Source organism: Helianthus annuus, unplaced genomic scaffold (assembly GCF_002127325.2).
Source record: "Helianthus annuus cultivar XRQ/B unplaced genomic scaffold, HanXRQr2.0-SUNRISE HanXRQChr00c001, whole genome shotgun sequence".
In the NCBI taxonomy this organism is placed as follows: domain Eukaryota; kingdom Viridiplantae; phylum Streptophyta; class Magnoliopsida; order Asterales; family Asteraceae; genus Helianthus; species Helianthus annuus.
This window is the reverse complement of record NW_023395517.1, coordinates 588263-609017: the sequence shown is the minus strand read 5'-3', so window position 1 is coordinate 609017 and position 20755 is coordinate 588263. Positions and strand designations below refer to the sequence as shown.

Here is a 20755-nt window from a genome sequence, read left to right as displayed (position 1 = left end):
AGAGAAAAAAGATTTACTACTCAAAACTGTAAATTTCTGATAAATGCTATAAATTGGTGTTGAAAAACTACTTGCAAAAGAAACTACAAACAATGAAGACATTTGGCGTATAAAGATAATACCATAAATACCATCAAATGAATTTATAATAGTAAATTACATGTCTAATTTGGTACTAGCATAAAGTATAAGAGAAAAGGATATTACAGAAGATAGATACAATACCGTATGCCTTGTCCAATTGAAATGGAATATTCATATACATTCTATCAAAGAAATTGGATGGCGAGAATTCGTCCAGGATATGACATAAAATGAAAATTAGTTTTTAAAGAAAATTTCATATAAGGTTATGGAACATGCATGGGCGAACCGTCCCAATTAACCAGCATAATAATAAACCTTAATTATATAGGATGGCTAGATATCAATTAATGAGTTTTTAGGTAACCATGCTTTCTTTAAACGGCCAACGAAATAAATGCTCGGCTACCTGAGGTAACCCATTGGCAAAATGCAACCTCATACGTCTGCGACCACAGACAAGCGCTAGGTTGTCCACTATCACCGGTTCCGGGAAAACATGCCGTCCAAAAGCTCACTGTAGTAAAATCCGGTGGGATCAGATTCGAATTTGAGACCTATAGCCTCAAACCAGAATCTTCACTTTCCTTCCAATACCAATTGAGCTATAGTCCCATCAGCTAGGTAACCATTCTTAATTCTACATGTTTCAGGTAACCACACTCAGGATTCATGACAACATCATATAGGATGCATTGATATCAATCAATGAGTTTTATTGATTTTGAGTTATTGGAACAAGTTTGAAAAACAATATTTATTTTGAGTTTTATTTATTTATTATTAGTGAGTTTTATTTATTTTGAGTTGTTTTTTTTTTTTTTTACTTTGTTTGGTTGAGTTTGAAAAACAATATAGTTTTAAATATTTCAATTCTAATAGTAATTTTCTTTTTATTGTCTGGTCTTTTCTTAACATGAAGTGATCACCGTGGTTTTCGCAGATAATGAGGGTGTGATATCGGGTTATGGATGTTCACACTTCTTTTGCTGTTACCTTTATTCTCTTTTATTACATCTTATGTTGCTTTTGAAATTGGTTATGGTGTCTTCCTTTTATTTGAGATAAAACAACTAAATAAACTTTTGAGAAATATATTTAATTAAAATATACCTTTGAAAACTTTCTAAAATCGTGTGTGCTATCGTCTTCGTGGTGTGGGATTTGGATTATATGTTCACTTGTAGAAAGAAGTTATGTAGTTAATATCAGTTATCGGTCCCCTATCGAACTATCAGTGAAAAATATTAGTCAGAATATTACCGATAATATTGGCAATATCGGTATTTGACCGATATATAACCTTTATTTCTACCATTCGTCTTTCTACTTATTGTTGATATTAGTGTTTTGAGTCTTAATTGTTAGTTGTTATTGTTAAATTTTAATGTTTTAAGTCTTAGTCACTTCCTACTTGCTACAATTGTTAACGTTTTCTAAGTTGGAAAAGGTTAAATTATTTATTGGTATGAGAGTATACTGAATTGTTAGTGTTAAATTGCTATATATATAAATTTAGCATGATATTAAAATTACCAATATCTCACCATAATAACCGATATCTCTAATATTGGTCCTCACCAATATCTGATATTTACCGTATTAACTACTTAGGATAGAAGACGACTATTGAGTTGTCTCCACTAAGACTAGAAGGTATGGTGATGGAGGATGCACATGGATTCATTATTAACTATTTCTTATCCACTAAGACTAGAAGGTATGGTGATGGAGGATGGGCCGCCACGTCACCGTAAGTAAGGATGGGCATAAAGGGGATGGACCAAGGGGGTAGAGTACAGTCTATGTATGTATGTTGTATGTATGTATGTATGTAGTATGTATGTATGTATTATGTATGTATGTATGTATGTATGTATGTATGTATGTATGTATGTATGTATGATGTATGTATGTATGTATGTATGTATGTACTGTAATGTACTGTATTATGTTATGTATGTATGTAATGTATGTAATGTATGTATGTATGTATGTATGTATGTATGTATGTATGTATGTATGTATGTATGTAATGTATGTATGTATGTTATGTATGTATGTATGTATGTATGTATGTATGTATGGTATGTATGTATGTATGTATGTATGTATGTATGTATGTATGTATGTATGTATGTATGTATGTATGTATGTATGTATGTATGTATGTATGTATGTATGTATGTATGTATGTATGTATGTATGTATGTATGTATGTATGTATGTATGTATGTATGTATGTATGTATGTATGTATGTATGTATGTATGTATGTATGTATGTATGTATGTATGTATGTATGTATGTATGTATGTATGTATGTATGTATGTATGTATGTATGTATGTATGTATGTATGTATGTATGTATGTATGTATGTATGTATGTATGTATGTATGTATGTATGTATGTATGTATGTATGTATGTATGTATGTATGTATGTATGTATGTATGTATGTATGTATGTATGTATGTATGTATGTATGTATGTATGTATGTATGTATGTATGTATGTATGTATGTATGTATGTATGTATGTATGTATGTATGTATGTATGTATGTATGTATGTATGTATGTATGTATGTATGTATGTATGTATGTATGTATGTATGTATGTATGTATGTATGTATGTATGTATGTATGTATGTATGTATGTATGTATGTATGTATGTATGTATGTATGTATGTATGTATGTATGTATGTATGTATGTATGTATGTATGATGTATGTATGTATGTATGTATGTATGTATGTATGTATGTATGTATGTATGTATGTATGTATGTATGTATGTATGTATGTATGTATGTATGTATGTATGTATGTATGTATGTATGTATGTATGTATGTATGTATGTATGTATGTATGTATGTATGTATGTATGTATGTATGTATGTATGTATGTATGTATGTATGTATGTATGTATGTATGTATGTATGTATGTATGTATGTATGTATGTATGTATGTATGTATGTATGTATGTATGTATGTATGTATGTATGTATGTATGTATGTATGTATGTATGTATGTATGTATGTATGTATGTATGTATGTATGTATGTATGTATGTATGTATGTATGTATGTATGTATGTATGTATGTATGTATGTATGTATGTATGTATGTATGTATGTATGTATGTATGTATGTATGTATGTATGTATGTATGTATGTATGTATGTATGTATGTATGTATGTATGTATGTATGTATGTATGTATGTATTGTATGTATGTATGTATGTATGTATGTATGTATGTATGTATGTATGTATGTATGTATGTTATGTATGTATGTATGTATGTATGTATAGCTTGGTGTGTGGAGGAGAGGCCCGTCGAGACCGTCTGCTGGGCGACGGTCGGGCCAAGGCCGGCCCCATACCCCTCCGGTCTAAGTTTATCATTTCATAAGTATCTACTCATAATTCAAAAAAGGTGAAGTGAAAATATAAATAAAAAAAGGAAGGACTTGCAATGAAGTTTCTTGAGGTGCTATATCAAGTTGGTCGACAACTTGGTCATTATCCATGTTTTGTATTTGTTTCTCCTTTAAGAAATAACATGAGAGAGAAAATAGATTTACTACTCAAACTAGTAAATTCGTGATAAAAGTTATAAATTGGTGTTCAAAAACTACTTGCTAAAAAACTACAAAACAATGAAGAAATTGATAATATAATAGATCATAAGGTGTTGACAGCTGGTGTATAAAGATATTACCATAAAAACCATCTACCAAAGTAGTGTATTTACAAAAAAATATTTAAATTTTGGGTACTTTGAAAAGTATTTACTTAAATGGATCCTTTTCTAATTGGTTTGTCTCTCTCCTAATCTAATTGGTCAAATCTTAAATTAATGATACCTAAATTAAACAAACTATTTTTATTAAATAAACTGACTTTTTCGTAATTGATTATATTTTTTTATCTTACGTTTTTTTAATTATAATTAATATATGTCTGTTTTTAATTTATCATAAAATACTTTAAGTTTAAAAGTAAAAATTATGTATTTAGCCTGGACTTTTATTCTAAGATTAAAAACTTATTTAGTCGTTACTTATTAACAGAGTCGAAGAACAATTATAACAAAGTCGAACTACACTTACGTTGGACAATTATACACTACATTAAAAAACACAATTACGAAAACGTAAAAGCACAATGAAAGCAATTATTTAATACACAAAATAGTAAAGAGAGAAAGATTACTCTCTTAATAAATTGAGTAAATGGTTAAATAGTTTTTTTTATTACTAAGATAAAAGCCAAACTACATATATTTAACTTAAAGGTATTTTTATTACAAATTAAAAAATTAAAAAAACCGAGATATACAAAATGATAAACACAACTACGGTGAACTTCAATTTACAAAAACGTACGATAAGAAAAAAAACTTAGAACAAGCTAAATACATAATTTTTTAGGTATCCTTAATTAAGTAAATAATTAAATAAGTTTGTTGTTCTTAGAATAACAGCTAAATACATAAATTTTTACTTTCAAACTTGAAATATTTTTATTACAAATTGAAAACATACATATATTAACTAAAAAATGTAACCTAAAAAAATAATAATAAATTACAAAAGTAAGTTTATTGAACAAAATCACTATAAAAAACATAAGCTAAAAGAATATAATAATTTATAAAATTAAGTTTATTGAACAAAATCACCATGTTTTATTTAGGAATAATTAATTTAGGCTTTAACCAATTAGATTAGGAGAGACACAAACCAATTAGAAAAATACCCATTTAGGTAAATACTTTTCAAAGTACCAAAAAAGGTAAATACGTTTTGTAAATACACTAGTTTGGGAAAAACCTCTGTTTATTTATGTAATATAACTAGTAAAGTGCTCTGCACGTTGCCTTGACGTTTCAAAAAAATTTACGTTAAGACGTAGACCAAATAAAAACATACATAAAAATAAGCACGAAAACGTATTATATTTTACCAAATTCATTTCCAGAAAAATAAAAATAAAACTTACGTCAAAACTTATACCAACCAAAAGTGTACATAATAATAAGCGTAAGAACATATTATATTTGACCAGACTTATTTCCGGGAGAAAGTTACGCCGAAACCTAAATCAACTTAAATTTATACACACATGTACAAAAAAATTAAACACGTAAAACTCGATTAAAAGATAAGGGACTATAAGTGTTAATGCTGAAAGTTTTTCTTTATGAACGGTGAGAATCTTTAACAGTTGAGAGAGAGATCTCACACCCTCCCAACCAGAGGGCACTAACCCCACTCTGGCTAGACTATGTTGTCTTAACTGGGCCCACGCTTGCGTCAGAGTTTGGCTAACGGTGTTCCCCAGCAAACTATACCACCCGCTACCACTGGTGGGGGCTTGCGCCGCCGCAAGAGAGAATCTCCCAGGCATAACGCACGTTGGACTAAAACCAGGGGTGGCTCTTGCTGGAACTCTTGACCTAAGGTCTGGGAGAAATAGCCTTCATTTTCTTTATCCACCAAATATGGCACTAGTGGGGATTGAACTTGAGACTCTAAGAAGAACCCAAGTCTTTCCGACCACTAGACCATAAATGATGGATTAATGCTGAAAGTTAAGGTGTAAAAAAAACACAAAGACAAAAAAGTAAATAAAAAGCAAAAAAAAAAAAAAAAGACAAAACAAAAAACTAAAAATGAAAAATCAAATCACTATTCACCATGGTTCATAATTGTATTATACGTAATATAATATAATGTATTATATGTAACTAATAAATTACCCTCGCGTGTTGTTGTGACGTCCAAAAAAAATTTTACATCAAAATTTAGACCAACTAAAATCGTACATAAAAATAAGCACAAAAACGTATTATATTTGACCCAATTCATTTCCAGAAAAAAAATAAAAATAAAACTTACGTTAAAACGTAGACCAACCCAAAATGTACATAATAATAAGAATAAGAACATATTACATTTGGCTAGACTTATTTCCGGGAGAAAGTTACGTCAATACCTAAATCAACTTAAATTTATACACACGTGTACAAAAAAATTAAACATGTAAAACTCGATTAAAAGTTAAGGGACTATAAGTGTTAATGCTGAAAGTTGAGTGGTAAAAGAAAAAAAATAGAAAAAGACAAAAAAGAAAATAAAAAGCAAAAAAGACAAAACAAAAAAAATCACTATTCACCATGGTTCCTAATTGTGTCTATTATTATATTATTATTATTATTATACAAAAAAATAAAAAATCAAATCACTATTCATCATGGTTTATAATTGTATTATACTAGTTGACGCCCCGCCCGTGTTGCGGGGCGATGGCAGAATAATGAGCGAGTGTTAGGCAGCTCATTGACACGAAAAACAAATAAACCGAGTCAATCAATTAAAACAAAATACTTTTATAGTTTTGAAAAAAAAACTAAAACAATGGCAATATTATAATTTTTAACTGAGTGAAAGTTGTATTTTTTGACTGGGGTAAAATCGTAATTTGTCAAAAGCTACAGTAATGACAGTACTATAAATTTAAACCAGGGGCACAGTTGTAAATTTTCACAGGGGCAAATTCGTAATTTTAAACGTGGGGTAACAGCCTAATATAAATTTGAACTAAGGGTACAATCGTATATTTAAGCTGGAGGCAAAAGCACAATTTTATTTTGAACCGAGGGCAAAATCGTAATTTTGAGTTGGGGCCAAAAACATAATTTTATTTTGAACCGGGGAAAAAACGTAATTTTGAATTGAGGGCGAAATCACAATTTTTTAAACGGGGAAAAGCACATTTTTGAACAGAAGGCAAAATCGTAATTTTTAGCTGGGGGGAAAACAAAATTTTATTTTGAACTGGGGGCGAAAAGGTAGGGAGTTGAGGGCAAAACCACAATTTTATTTTGAATGGATGGAAAAATCGTAATTTTGAGCTGGGGACAGAATCGTAATTTTAGTTTGAGCTGGGGGCAAAACCGTAATTTTAAATAGGGGCAAAAGCGTAATTTTAGAATGGATATAAAATAATAAACTAGTTGGTCCAATGGGGGAGTGCTAGGCAAAGTCGTAATTTTGAATTTAGGGCAAGATCGTAATTTTGAGATAGGGACAAAAAACGTAATTTTATTTTGAGTTGGGAGCAAAGACGTAATTTTAAAATAGATATAAAATAACAAAACGTGTTGGTCCAATGGGGGGAGTGCCAGGCAGCTGCCTGGCACTATTCCCCCATCTTGAAAATGTATAAGAAGTAAACTAGTAGTTGCCCCGCCCGCGTTGCGGGGCGATGACCGAATAATTCTCAATCAATTAAAAAAACACAACAATAATTTTGTTAGAAAAAAAAAACTAAAACGATGATAAGACCGTAATTTTCTGCTCAGAGCAAAACTGTAATTTTTCAGTACTAATGAGTGAGTGTTAGGCAGCTCCTCGATACCGAAAAAAATTAAACAGAGTCAACCAATTAAATTTTTTTATAGTTTTGCTAAAAAAACTAAAACGATGAGAAAAACGTAATTCTGAACTGGGGGAGAAATCATATTATTCATCCAGGATAAAATCGTAAATTAAATGGACCAATGAGGGAGTCGCAGGCAGCTGCCGGCATGACTGTAATTTTCACTGGGGGCAGAATTGTAATGTAACCAGGAAAACAAACAAAACGATGGAGAAAATTTAAATTTAAGTTGAGTGCAAAATCGTAACTTGGCTGTGAGAAAAAAACCTAATGGCAAAACTGTAAATTTAAACGGGACAAAATCGTAAATTTGAACCGATGGCAAATTAGCAAAAGCGAAATTTATTTTTATGTGGGGGTAAAAACATAATTTTGAACCGATGGAAAAATCATAATTTCAAGGGGAAAAAACTAATGGCAAAACTGTAAATTTAAACGAGGCAAAATGGTAAATCGAACCGCGGGTAAAATTGAAATTTTTAGCTGGGAGCAAAAACGTAAATTTATTTCAAGTGGGGTAAAATCATAATTTTGAAGGAGAACCATATTTTTTAATTTGAATTGGGACGAAAACGTATTTTTGAAATGAGGGTAAAATCGTAATTTTGAGTGGTGGGCAAAAGCATATGTTTATTTTTAGAGGGGGTGGGGAGAAACGTAATCTTAAACTGGTGGCCAAAAACGTAATTTTAAAGTGAGTGTAAAATAATAAACTGTTGTAAAATCGTAATTTTTAGCTAGGGGAAAACATATTTTTATTTTGAACTGGGGCAAAACCATAATTTTGGCGGAGGGTTAAATCGTATTTTTTTCTACCGAGGGCAAAATCGTAATTTTAAGCTAGGGGCAAAAGAGTAAATATATTTTTAACTGGGGGCAAAAACGTAATTTTGAACGGACGGCAAAATCACAATTTTAAAACGGGGATAAAATCATAAATTAATTTGGCCAATAGGAAAGTGCGAGCAGGTGCCTGGCACTATTCCCCTTTCCGTGCCTATCCTCCAATCAATGGAACTATTAAAGCCGACTCTTGTATTTGTTGTGTTTAGATAATATAATATATATAATATAATATATTATTATTATTATTATACGAAAAATAAAAAATCAAATCACTATTCACCATGGTTCATAATTGTATTATACTAGTTTTTGCCCCGCCCGCGTTACGGGGCGATAATCCGAATATTTCTCTTTCATAACATGTATGTCTGTCTTTCGGTTACTTGTACATACTACTCATAACACGATCTAAAAAAAATTACATCGAGTCAATAAATTAAAACAAAAACACTATCATACTTTACTAAAAAAAACTAAAACGATGGAAAGACTATAATTTTAAGCAAAATTGAAATTTTTCAGGACAAATGAGCATGTAGCATGCATGCCTGAACGAATAAAAATTACATGTATGCCCGTCCGCGTTGCAGGGCGTTAAATCAAATATTTCTTAGTTTCATAAGTATTTAGGTTACTTGTACATACTACTTATAACACGATCTAAAAAAATACATCGAGACAACCAATTAAACGAAAACACTACCATAATTTTGCTAAAAAAATTAAAACAGTAACATGTATGTAATTTTGAGTTGGGGTAAGATACTAATTTGTCAGGACCAATGAGCGAGTGTTAGACAAGTGTTTGACACAATAAAAGTTACACTGAGTCAACCAAGCAAAATAAAACGATACTATAGTTTTGCAAAAAAAAAAAAAAGTAAACCGATAGCAAGATCATAATTTTTAACTGGGGGAGAAATTGTAAATCTTGAAATGGGAGCAAGATCATAATTTTGAACAGAGGGCAAAATCGTAAAAATATTTTGAACTGGGGGCGAAATCATAATTTTAAATTGAAGGCAAAATCATAATTTTGAGCTATGGGGGAAAACATGATTTTATTTTGAACTGTGGGCAAAAACGTAATTTTGAGTTGGGGGCAAAATCGTAATTTCGAGCTAGGGGCAAAAACATATTTTTATTTTTTTTTGGGGGGGGGGGGGCAAAAGCGTAGTTTTAGACGGATGGTGAAACCGTAAATTTAAACTGGGAGTAGAATTAGAAATGAGTTTCTGAACTGAGGGCAAAAGCGTAAATTTTGAGCCAGGGCAAAAATATAATTTTATTTTGAAATAGGGGCAAAAACGTAATCTCAAATAAAGGACGAAACCGTAATTTTAGACTGAGAATAAAATTAAATTAAAAATAAGTGGTTCAATAGGGAAGTGCAAGGCAAGTTGCCTGGCACTATTCCCTTCTTGTTTTTGTATACGTAGGATAATATAATATAATAATTGTATTATATTATATTATAATATAATATAATATAATATAATATAATATAATATAATATAATATAATATAATATAATATAATATAATATAATATAATATAATATAATATAATATAATATAATATAATATAATATAATATAATATAATATAATATAATATAATATAATATAATATAATATAATATAATATAATATAATATAATATAATATAATATAATATAATATAATATAATATAATATAATATAATATAATATAATATAATATAATATAATATAATATAATATAATATAATATAATATAATATAATATAATATAATATAATATAATATAATATAATATAATATAATATAATATAATATAATATAATATAATATAATATAATATAATATAATATAATATAATATAATATAATATAATATAATATAATATAATATAATATAATATAATATAATGAACTATTTTTTATCACCAAGTTTATCATGTTATAAATATCAACCAGTAATTCAAACAAAATGTGAAGTGAAAAAAAAGGACTTACAGGAAGTAGTTCTGGAGGTGTTATCTCAAGTTGGTCGACAACTAGGTCATTATCCGTGTGTTGTACTCGCTTTTCCTTTAAGAAATGACATGAGAGAGAATATTTACTACTCAAAACTGTAAATTTCTGTTAAAGCTATAAATTGGTGTTGAAAAACTACTTGCTAAAACAACTACAAAACAATAAGGAAACTAATAGTACTGTTGGTTCAGTGGTCAAAAGGCATGTCCTCCTTAGTGGGGACCCAGGTTCAATTCTCAAATGGGCCATTTTTAAGTGACATCTCGATGAAGGGACGAATTGAAGCTTTAATCAGAGAAGGGTGGTCATGTACATAGGGAGCACGGTCTCATGCCGGTCGAAGAGTTGACCTTGAACATAGACTCAAGCAGGGTGGATTTATACGTAAGATTCTTTGCCTTTCAAAAAAATTTGAATAAAGAAATTGATAATATAATAAATGATAAGGTGTTGACAACTGACGTATAAAGATAATACCATAAAAATATCAAATAAATTTAACAATAAATTATATGTTTAATTGGTACTAGCACAAAGTATAAGAGAAAATGAAAGTAACATAAGATAGATACAATATCGTATGTCGTGTCCAATTGAAATGAAATATGCATATAGTTCTATCAAAGAAATTGGATAACAAGAATTTATAAAATTAAGATTTGTTTTTTTTTTTTAATTTTAATTGAAAAATGCATATTTAACAAGAATATATGCACCCTATTATTAAGACTACACACAAACACACCTGACATACCTGAAAGATCAATGCTTTCTTAAGTTCGTCGAGAACAACTTTCATTGCTGGGCGATGGTCTTGAGTCTCTGCCACACACTGGTTTGCAACTTTTATAAATGTATGTAAAGAATCCTTGTTGGCTCCTCTATTTGGATTATAACTCTTTATATTGGTTTCTTCCTTTAGTATAGGATCTATAATCTCTTCTATTGTTCCATTACAGAAGTTTTGTCTTGCCACATGAACAAGCCCTTTCTCACTCTCGTTAAGGTAACTTTGGTCGAAAGCAAACCTTCCACATAGAATTTCAAACAAAACAACTCCAAAACTATACACATCTGACTCTCTTTTTAGCTTTCCAGTCTTTTTATACTCTGGATCCACATGGTACTTTGACACAAAATCTGTTCTTTTGCACAGAACTTCGTCGTTTTGATTTTGAGGAAGGAATACTGCGAACTCAAAGTCATCAATCTTTGCCACCAAATTCTCGTCCCACCCAAATCTAGCGTAATTTATATTACCATGTATTATCATTTTTTTCTCTTCCATCTCAGAATGAAGGTAACTCAATGCATGTGCAAGATCAATGCAAATTTTCAAACGTTTTTCCCAAGTCAAAGTACGCATGATTCTAACATTACCCAAATAATCTTGGAGTACATTAGAACATTTCTCGGTGACAAGTATCATCTCAAAACCTTCAACACAAAAGCCTATTAGAGTGACTATGTTGTCATGCTCAACACTAGTAAGCACTTCAAGTTCTGTAAAAAATAAATCTTCATCGTGCTCATCATCTTTAGGAAAAAAGCGTTTTATATATACTTCGTTGTGTCTCTTAGGTAGTTCACTACTACTTTCCCCTTTTACGGAAGTAAGTTTTTCTTTATCAAAATGGCTGAGATCTACCTTGTACCAAGTATAGTATCCATTAGATCCAAGTTTGTATTTGTCTGAAAAATTACTTGTGGCTAACTTTATGTCATCAAGCCAAATCTTCAAGTGTTCAAAGTTTTTTCCCTTGCAAACATGTGACAATGAAAAAAGAGAATTACAAATAATAAAATTAAATATTTTAGAAATATAAAAGCATATTTTTGTGGTTAATAAATTTTTGATTGCTTTAGAAAATAAAGATGGCAACATTAACTATCACCCTATTGGCCCTAATTTCTTCACATATATATATATATATATATATATATATATATATATATATACATATATACACATATAGGGGGCGTTAAAATAAGAACCACCCCTAATTGCGAGAACTATGAGAACCACTCTCCACCAATCAGTTAATGACACCCAAAACGGTAATATAGTCATTTAATCAAAACCATCAAATCATCTCTCTGTTTTCTTTAAAGTCTCTTTTTAAAGTTATTTCAATTTATCCCCCTTCACATCAAATCATCTCTCTCTCCTCTTCATAAATTTTTGTTATTTTATAAAAAAGTTTTTATAAAAAAACTTGTAAAAAAGTTTTTGTAAACAAAAAGTTTAAAACCGTAAAAAAAGTTTTTGTAAAAAAGATAAAAAAAGTTTAAAAACGTGTGTGTAAAAAAAGGTTTTTGTAAAAAGAAACGGTTTTAAAAAGAAAAGGTTAAAACCGTAAAAAAATTTTGGTATAAATTTTTGTCTTTTGTAAAAAAAGTTTTTATAAAAAAAATTTTGTCAAAAAATTTTGTTAATAAAGTTTTTATAAAACAAAATTTAAACCGTAAAAAAAGTTTTCATAAAAAAACGTAAAAAAGTTTAAAAAAACGTGTGTGTAAAAAAAGTTTTTGTAAAAAAAAAAAGGTTAAAACCATAAAAAAATTTTCGTATAAATTTTTGTTCTTTGTTTAAAAGTTTTTGTTAAAAAAAAATTGTAAATTTTTTTTTTTGTGAAAAAAGTTTTTTGTATAAAAAAATCCTATAACCATAAAAAAAAGTTTTTGTAAAAAAAATTTAAAAACGTGTGTGTAAAAAAAATGGAGCGTAAACATGGTGTGAAAAAAACGTGGCGTAAAAAAACGTCGCGTAAAAAACAGCATGTAAAAAACAGGGGGTAAAAAACGGCGCATAAAAACAGGGCGTAAAAAAACCGGGTGATAAAACGACGTGTAAATACGGGAGTAAAACGAGGCGTAAAAACAGCGCGTAAAATCGGGCATAAAAAGACGGCGCGTAAAACCGGGTGTAAAAATGGCGCGTAAATAACGAGGCATAAAAAGGCTCGTAAAAACGTTTTTTTTTTAAAAAAAAAATCCTGACAAAAATTGTTTTTTGTAAAAAAAATCAGATTTTAAAATGTTTTTTAATTAAAAATCTGATTTTAATAAAAACAATTAATTTAATAAGACAAAAAAGGTAATAAAAATAATATATGCAATAAGACCAAACAAGCAAATTTACTAAAATGTTCTTTCAACATTAAAATATTAAAAACATAATAAGACAAAAAGAATTTAATATTGTTTTTTTTAACTTTTAATATCATCCATCTATCTTCAAAGATCAATGGTTAGAAAGTGGTTCTCATGGTTCTTTTAACTGAGGGTGGTTTTATTTTAGTGTCCCCTTATATATATATATATATAGGGAGAGGATCATGAGAAAACTAGATATAAATGAGAAAACTAGAAAACTAACTAAAATCCACTAAAAAGGAGGGGGAAGGAGACTTTTAATAAAGGAGGGGGGACTTTTAATGAAGGAGTGGTAAAATTGGAAAAAAATATAACTTTTCAAACATTTCCCATTTCTCCATACGTTATCATTTTAAAACAAAAATGGCACCATAAGATCACAAATTTTCTTATCTTTCATTCAAGTATATTCGAGCATATTTTTTATGACATAAAAAAAGATTTATGGTGTCGTCTTGTTTTCAACACTATTATTATAGTAGTGCACATGTGCAATATAACATGTACTACAATTGCATTACATGCTTAAAATTAGCTTTTTGAGTCTAGTTTAGCTTTTAGGGTTAGTTTTTTTGGAGGTTTAGGATTAGGATTAGGTTTTTGGGTGTGGGGGGGGGGGGGGGGTTTAGGTTTTTTTTTTTGGGGGGGGGGGGGGTTAGGCTTTTGGTAGGAGGGTGAATTTAGGTTTTTTTTTTGAGGGGGGGGGGTGGGGTGGGGGGTTTAGGTTTTTTTCGGGTTTATGTTTAGGGTTTAGTTTTAGGTTTTTGGGGGGTGGGGGGTTTAGGTTTTGGGGGGGTGGGGGGTTAGGCTTTTGGTGGGAGGGTGAATTTAGGTTTTGGGGGGTGGGGGGGGGTTTAGGTTTTTAGGGGGTGTCGGTGGGGGGTGGGTTAAGTGGTTTAGGCTTTCCGTATTAGTGCACATGTGCAGTACAACAAATTTTTTTTTTTTTTTTTTTTGAAAATTTTTTTCCATACATAAAAAGTAGCGATTTTTCTTTAAAAAATTGTAAAAAAAAAATTGGTATTTTTTAGGTTTTTTTAGTTAGTTTTTTGGTTTTCTCATTTAAACTAGTTTTCTCATGATCCATCCCCTATATATGAGAAAACTAGAAAACTAACTAAAATCCACTAAAAAGGAGGGGGAAGGAGACTTTTAATAAAGGAGGGGGGACTTTTAATGAAGGAGTGGTAAAATTGGAAAAAAATATAACTTTTCAAACATTTCCCATTTCTCCATACGTTATCATTTTAAAACAAAAATGGCACCATAAGATCACAAATTTTCTTATCTTTCATTCAAGTATATTCGAGCATATTTTTTATGACATAAAAAAAGATTTATGGTGTCGTCTTGTTTTCAACACTATTATTATAGTAGTGCACATGTGCAATATAACATGTACTACAATTGCATTACATGCTTAAAATTAGCTTTTTGAGTCTAGTTTAGCTTTTAGGGTTAGTTTTTTTGGAGGTTTAGGATTAGGATTAGGTTTTTGGGTGTGGGGGGGGGGGGGGTTTAGGTTTTTTTTTTGGGGGGGGGGGTTAGGCTTTTGGTAGGAGGGTGAATTTAGGTTTTTTTTTTTGAGGGGGGGGGGGTGGGGTGGGGGGTTTAGGTTTTTTTCGGGTTTATGTTTAGGGTTTAGTTTTAGGTTTTTGGGGGTGGGGGGGTTTAGGTTTTTGGGGGGTGGGGGGTTAGGCTTTTGGTGGGAGGGTGAATTTAGGTTTTGGGGGTGGGGGGGGTTTAGGTTTTGGGGGGGTGTCGGTGGGGGGTGGGTTAAGTGGTTTAGGCTTTCCGTATTAGTGCACATGTGCACTACAACAAATTTTTTTTTTTTTTTTTTTTTTGAAAATTTTTTTCCATACATAAAAAGTAGCGATTTTTCTTTAAAAAATTGTAAAAAAAAAAAATTGGTATTTTTTAGGTTTTTTTAGTTAGTTTTTTGGTTTTCTCATTTAAACTAGTTTTCTCATGATCCATCCCCTATATATATATATATATATATATATATATATATATATATATATATATATATATGGAGCCGCTAAAATAGAAACCATCCCAGTTGTAAGAACCGCGAGAACCACTCTCAACCAATTAGAGAAAGGGTATTTAGGTCATTTACCCCAAATGTCAAATCCTCACTCTCTCTTCATTTAAATCACTGACTTTTAATTACCCATCTTCTCTCTCCTCTCTCATCTCTCTATTAATTCTGTCATCTTCATCTCTTGACCAAAATTTTAAATCTTCTCATCTATCTCACTTTCTCTATGTACCCATCTAGATCTCAAAAGTGTAATCCCTTCCACCATTTCATTAACAAAACCAGATCTTTGATGAAAGGGCTGAGTAGTGGACTCCTCCACTACCTCCATTTTTTTAGAGTTGTAAAGGATCGGGCCTACATGGCTTACATTTGTGCATCCACTACCTCCATTTTGTATTTGGTAAGAGAAAACAACATTATTAATGATGAAACGATTCCATTTTGTATTTGTTAATAATGAAACTGAACGACGACCTTCACCGTCACCCCTTCCGCCGCCATGGTGGTGCACGACGACCTCCACCGTCACCCCTTCCGCCGCCACCTATAACCTCCACCCCTTCCGCCGCCACCTATTCAGGTCACCCACACCCACCTGTTTCTATATATCTCTTTATCACATAGATCTGCTTATCTCTCTTATTTTTAATTTGGATTTTTTGGGGGATTTTTTATGATGAAGGTGGGCGACGGTTGTTGGTGGTGGTGGCGGTGGCGTTTGGGTTGGTGGCGGTGGGGGTGGGGGTTTTTTGGGTGGTGTGGGGCAGAGGCGGGTGACCGTGGGAGAGTAGGTCCGACGGTGGTGGAGTCCGGTGATTGTTTGTGATTATAGTGGGATTCTCCGATGATTGAATTATGTTGTTGATTTGGGGGGGGGGGGGGTTTGCTAATGCTTTTTAATGTTTGGATTTGGTTGGTTTTGCTGGTTGCTAATGCATTTGAATGTGGGGGGGGGGTTTGCTGGTGCTTTTTTGTGACGAAGGTGGGCGACGGTTGTTTGTGGTGGTGGCAGTGGCGTTGGGGGGATTTTATTGATGCTTTTGAATGTTTTGAATGTTTTTGAAAAAGTAAACTATGTATAGGTTTTGATATGGTCGATTGGGCGATGATGATGAAAAAAAACGTAGATTTAGATGACGATAGAGCGGCAAGAACGGCGGAGGGTAGGTTTTTTGAACCTTCAACCCCACTTTTGCAGCCTTTTGATTATCGGATAATCTGAGCCAAACCCATTTTTTTTAGATACACTTTGTTTTTATGTTGTTGGTTTTTTTATTTTCCCCCCTAGTCGAGGATGATAACAATATATCTGAGACACCTCCTGAGTTTGCGATTTCTGCGTGCGTTCGTTTTTGCGTAAAAAAAGTTTTTGTAAAAAAAAAAGTTAAACCGTAAACTTTTTAACGTAAAACGTAAAAAGTTTTACGTAAAACGTAAAAACGTAAAAAGTTTTACGTAAAACGTAAAAATTTTAACGTAAAACTTAAAACGTAAAAAGTTTTACGTAAAACGTAAAAAGTGTAAAAAACGGCACGTTAAAAAAACGTGTAAAAAACGGTGCGTTAAAAAAACGACGCTTGAAAAAAAACGGCGCGTAAAAAACGGCTCGTTAAAAAAAACGACGCTTGAAAAAGCCCGGCGTGCAAAAACCTGCGCTCAAAAAAATTTGTCTTGTTAAATTTTAATTTAAAAATGCTTTTAATAAAAAAAATCTTTTTAAAAAATAAAAAGTAATATAATAAAACAAAAAAGTAATAAAAAATAATAAAGATAAAAAGACAAAAAAGAGTAATTTTACTAAGCTACCATTTTGGATTAAAATATTAAAGGCATAAGAAGACAAAATGTATTTAATATTCATTTTTGTTACTTTTAATCTCATCCATCCATCTTGTTGATCTAATGGTTAGGAACTGGTTCTCGCGGTTCTTACAACTGGGGGTGGTTTTCATTTTAGCGGTCCCCTATATATATATAAACGTAAACCGTAAACTTTTTTAAAGTAAAAACGTAAAACGAAAAAACGTAAAAGGTAAAAAGTTTTACGTAAAACGTAAAAAGTTTAACGTAAATCGTAAAAAGTTTAACGTAAAACGTAAAAAGTTAAACCGTAAACTTTTTAACGTAAAACGTAAACCGTAAACTTTTTGACGTAAAACGTAAACTTTTTAACGTAAAACGTAAAAAGGTTAACGTAAAACGTAAACTTTTTTAACGTAAAAACGTAAAATGTAAAACGAAAAAACGTAAAAAGTTTAACGTAAATCGTAAAAAGTTTAACGTAAAACGTAAAAAGTTTTACGTAAAACGTAAAAAGTAAAACGTAAAACGTAAAAGGTTTAGCGCAAAACGTAAAAATTTTAACGCCGCGTTAAAACGGGATGTAAAAAACGGCGCTTTTTAAAAAAACACCGCTTGAAAAAGCCGAGCGTAAAAAACGGCGTGAAAAACGACGCGTTAAAAACGACACGTAAAAAATCCAGGAGTAAAAACGGCGTGTAAAAAACCGGCGCGCAAAATATTTTGTTTTTGTTAATAAATCTGAATTTAAAAATGATTTTTAATAAAAGAAATTATGTTTAAAAAATAAAAAGTAATATAATAAAACAAAAAAAGTAATAAAAAAATAATAAAGACTAAAAGACAAAATAGAGTCATTTTACTAAATTACCCTTTTGTATTAAAATATTAAAGACATAATAAGACAAAAAGTATTTAATATTATTTTTAGTTACTTTTAATCTCATCCATTGATTTTGAAGATCTAATGGTTAGGAACTGGTTCTCGCGGTTCTTACAACTGGAGGTAGTTTTCATTTTAGCGGTCCCCTATATATATATATATATATATATATATATATATATATATATATATATATATATATATATATATATATATATATATAACGGGATCAAGAGAAAACGCTCAAAAGTGTGAGAACGGTGAGAACGCTTCCTGGCCCAACACGTGTCATGCCGCTTAGAAATGGGCGGAGGGGCTTTTTTGTCCTTTCATCTTCGGCTTTTTCAGTTCCACTTTTCCCAATATTGTTTTAATTTTTGGTTTTTAAGATTTTTGGCGTTAACCAAATTCAACAATTAATGGCGTTTAGTGGTTTCATTGTATTAACATTTTGGCGTTTATGGCATTTATGGCGTTTATTCAAATCCCATGCCATTGGAACCCAGGGGTCAGGAAATCTATTTGTATGGCGTTTTAAACAAGATGGCCCATTTGTTCTATTATTTTTATAAACATTTTGGCGTTTGTGGTATCTTGGCGTTTTACTATTATTAGATTATATTTCAACCACAGGAAAAAAAATACAAGCGAGGAAAATAAATTAAAACTCCTAATCGGATCTCTCTTCACAATCTTCACTGTCATCAGTCTCTCTCTTCTTTAACCAAATATATGGCGTTTTATGTAAAACTTAACAAATCCATCGGTTTGATTATTTTGCTTGCTCGTCTGTTGAACTGAACTGGCTTTTTTGTGGATGTTTAGGGACATAGATCTATGACACGTGAGTAGATTTTTCGCTTTTTTTTTCTTGATCTTCATCTTTATAATCAACCCATTCTTCAGTGGCATTGATCTCTTCTCCTCATCCAAAGCTTCTTCAAGAACAAAAAATACAAAATGCCATATGACTGGCATCAGTATTTTTTTTCTTGAATTTTTGTCCATGTCATGCATCAAAATCTTTCTGAGTTACTCCCCTCTGATAACAATTCATTCAGTGAAACTTCACGAAGAACAATTCTGAATATCCAAGAAAGCATATTAGCTATCTTTGATTTTTTTGGGCGTTTTACAGTGAGTGGTATTTAGTAGTATTGGCGTTTGTTTTTTTGGTTTAATCAAATGGAAGTTGCTGAGACGGATCATTTTATAGGATTTCTTTTTGGCGCCTAAGTTAGGCGGTGCATTATTATAATAAAGTATTCTTCTTTTCAGTTACTGTTTGTAATTATTGTTTTTTATAAGCTTTATCTCTGAAGTCTGTAACACGTCTCATCTTTCAAGTTTGGCGTTTTAGATTCTAATATAATAAATTGTTCCTATCTTCTGTATTAATGTTTTGTATTTACTGTTTCTAGTTACATTTTCAAGTTTGCTTTTTTTTATTTTTTATTTTTGGTTTTTTATAATACTTTTTCAAAATAATTTTATTATAGTTTTGGAGTTTTGTGGGGCGTTTAACGAGATGATATCGTTTAAACAAGCATTTTGGCTGTTTGGCGTTTTTATTATATATGGCGTTTTTATTATATAACAATCAACTGAAAAGGAAAATAAAAAAAAGAATACATAAACAATTGATCTTCCAAATCTTCATTGTTACCAGTTTCTTTCTTCTTTTTTGAATCATGTTAACTGGCTGGTTCGACTTTCGTATGATTCATTTTGTTTTTTTGTTTTTCAAGTAGTTTTTTGTGTGGCTGTTTGGAAGCACACAGTCTGACATAAGCATCTTTTTCTTGAAGATTTGTCCATCTCATGCAGCAAAATGTTATTGAGTTTAGACCCTTCAGCCAACAATCTTGAATTTTACAATGAACGATGTTTGATTTTTTAACCTTTTTGGCGTTTTACCGATAAAAAGAACGCCACGAAATAAGAGCACCTTAAACCTCAGAATTTGATTATGCTAAAATCAATAATGTTTTGCTGTATGAGATGGACAACATTGTTAATCCTCGGTTAAGAAAGATAACTGACAATGTTGTCCACCCCATACAGCTAAACTTTATTGACAACAAACCTCAATAATGTTTTTGTATGTTTTGGCGTTATAAATTGGATGGAAGTTGAGGATAAGTCAATAAGATTTTACTCAATGAAATGGACAATATCCTCACTTAAGGATTTTGTCCATTTCATTGAGCGAAATCTTACAGACAACCAATCTGAATTTCAAAAAAAAAAAACGTTTTGGCTTAGAAGATATTTGATGTTTGGGTTTTTTGGCGTTTCTAAGGCGAATGGCATATATCAAATATGGCGTTTGGGTTTTTGTGTGTGTATTTAATTGAAGGTCTGAGATGTTGTATATATAGGATTTTTTTGGCGGTTTTTTTAGGCGGGATTTTTACTATAATTAAGTTTGGCGTTTTATATCTAATGGCGTTTTTACTTAGAA

At 30.8% G+C, this 20755-nt stretch overlaps 1 protein-coding gene across 1 annotated transcript in view; it reads right to left on the bottom strand.

Moving 5' to 3' along the window:
- Positions 1-15936, bottom strand: part of LOC110891459 — a 37841-nt gene extending 21905 nt beyond the window's left edge. The window contains exons 1-3 of the mRNA XM_035987209.1: positions 15838-15936; positions 11157-12161; positions 10382-10456 (exon numbers count right to left, since the gene is read on the bottom strand). Coding sequence (XP_035843102.1) covers positions 10382-10456; positions 11157-12161; positions 15838-15936 — 1179 coding nt within the window. The remainder of the gene's footprint in view (positions 1-10381; positions 10457-11156; positions 12162-15837) is intronic.
- Positions 15937-20755: the final 4819 nt, after the last annotated feature.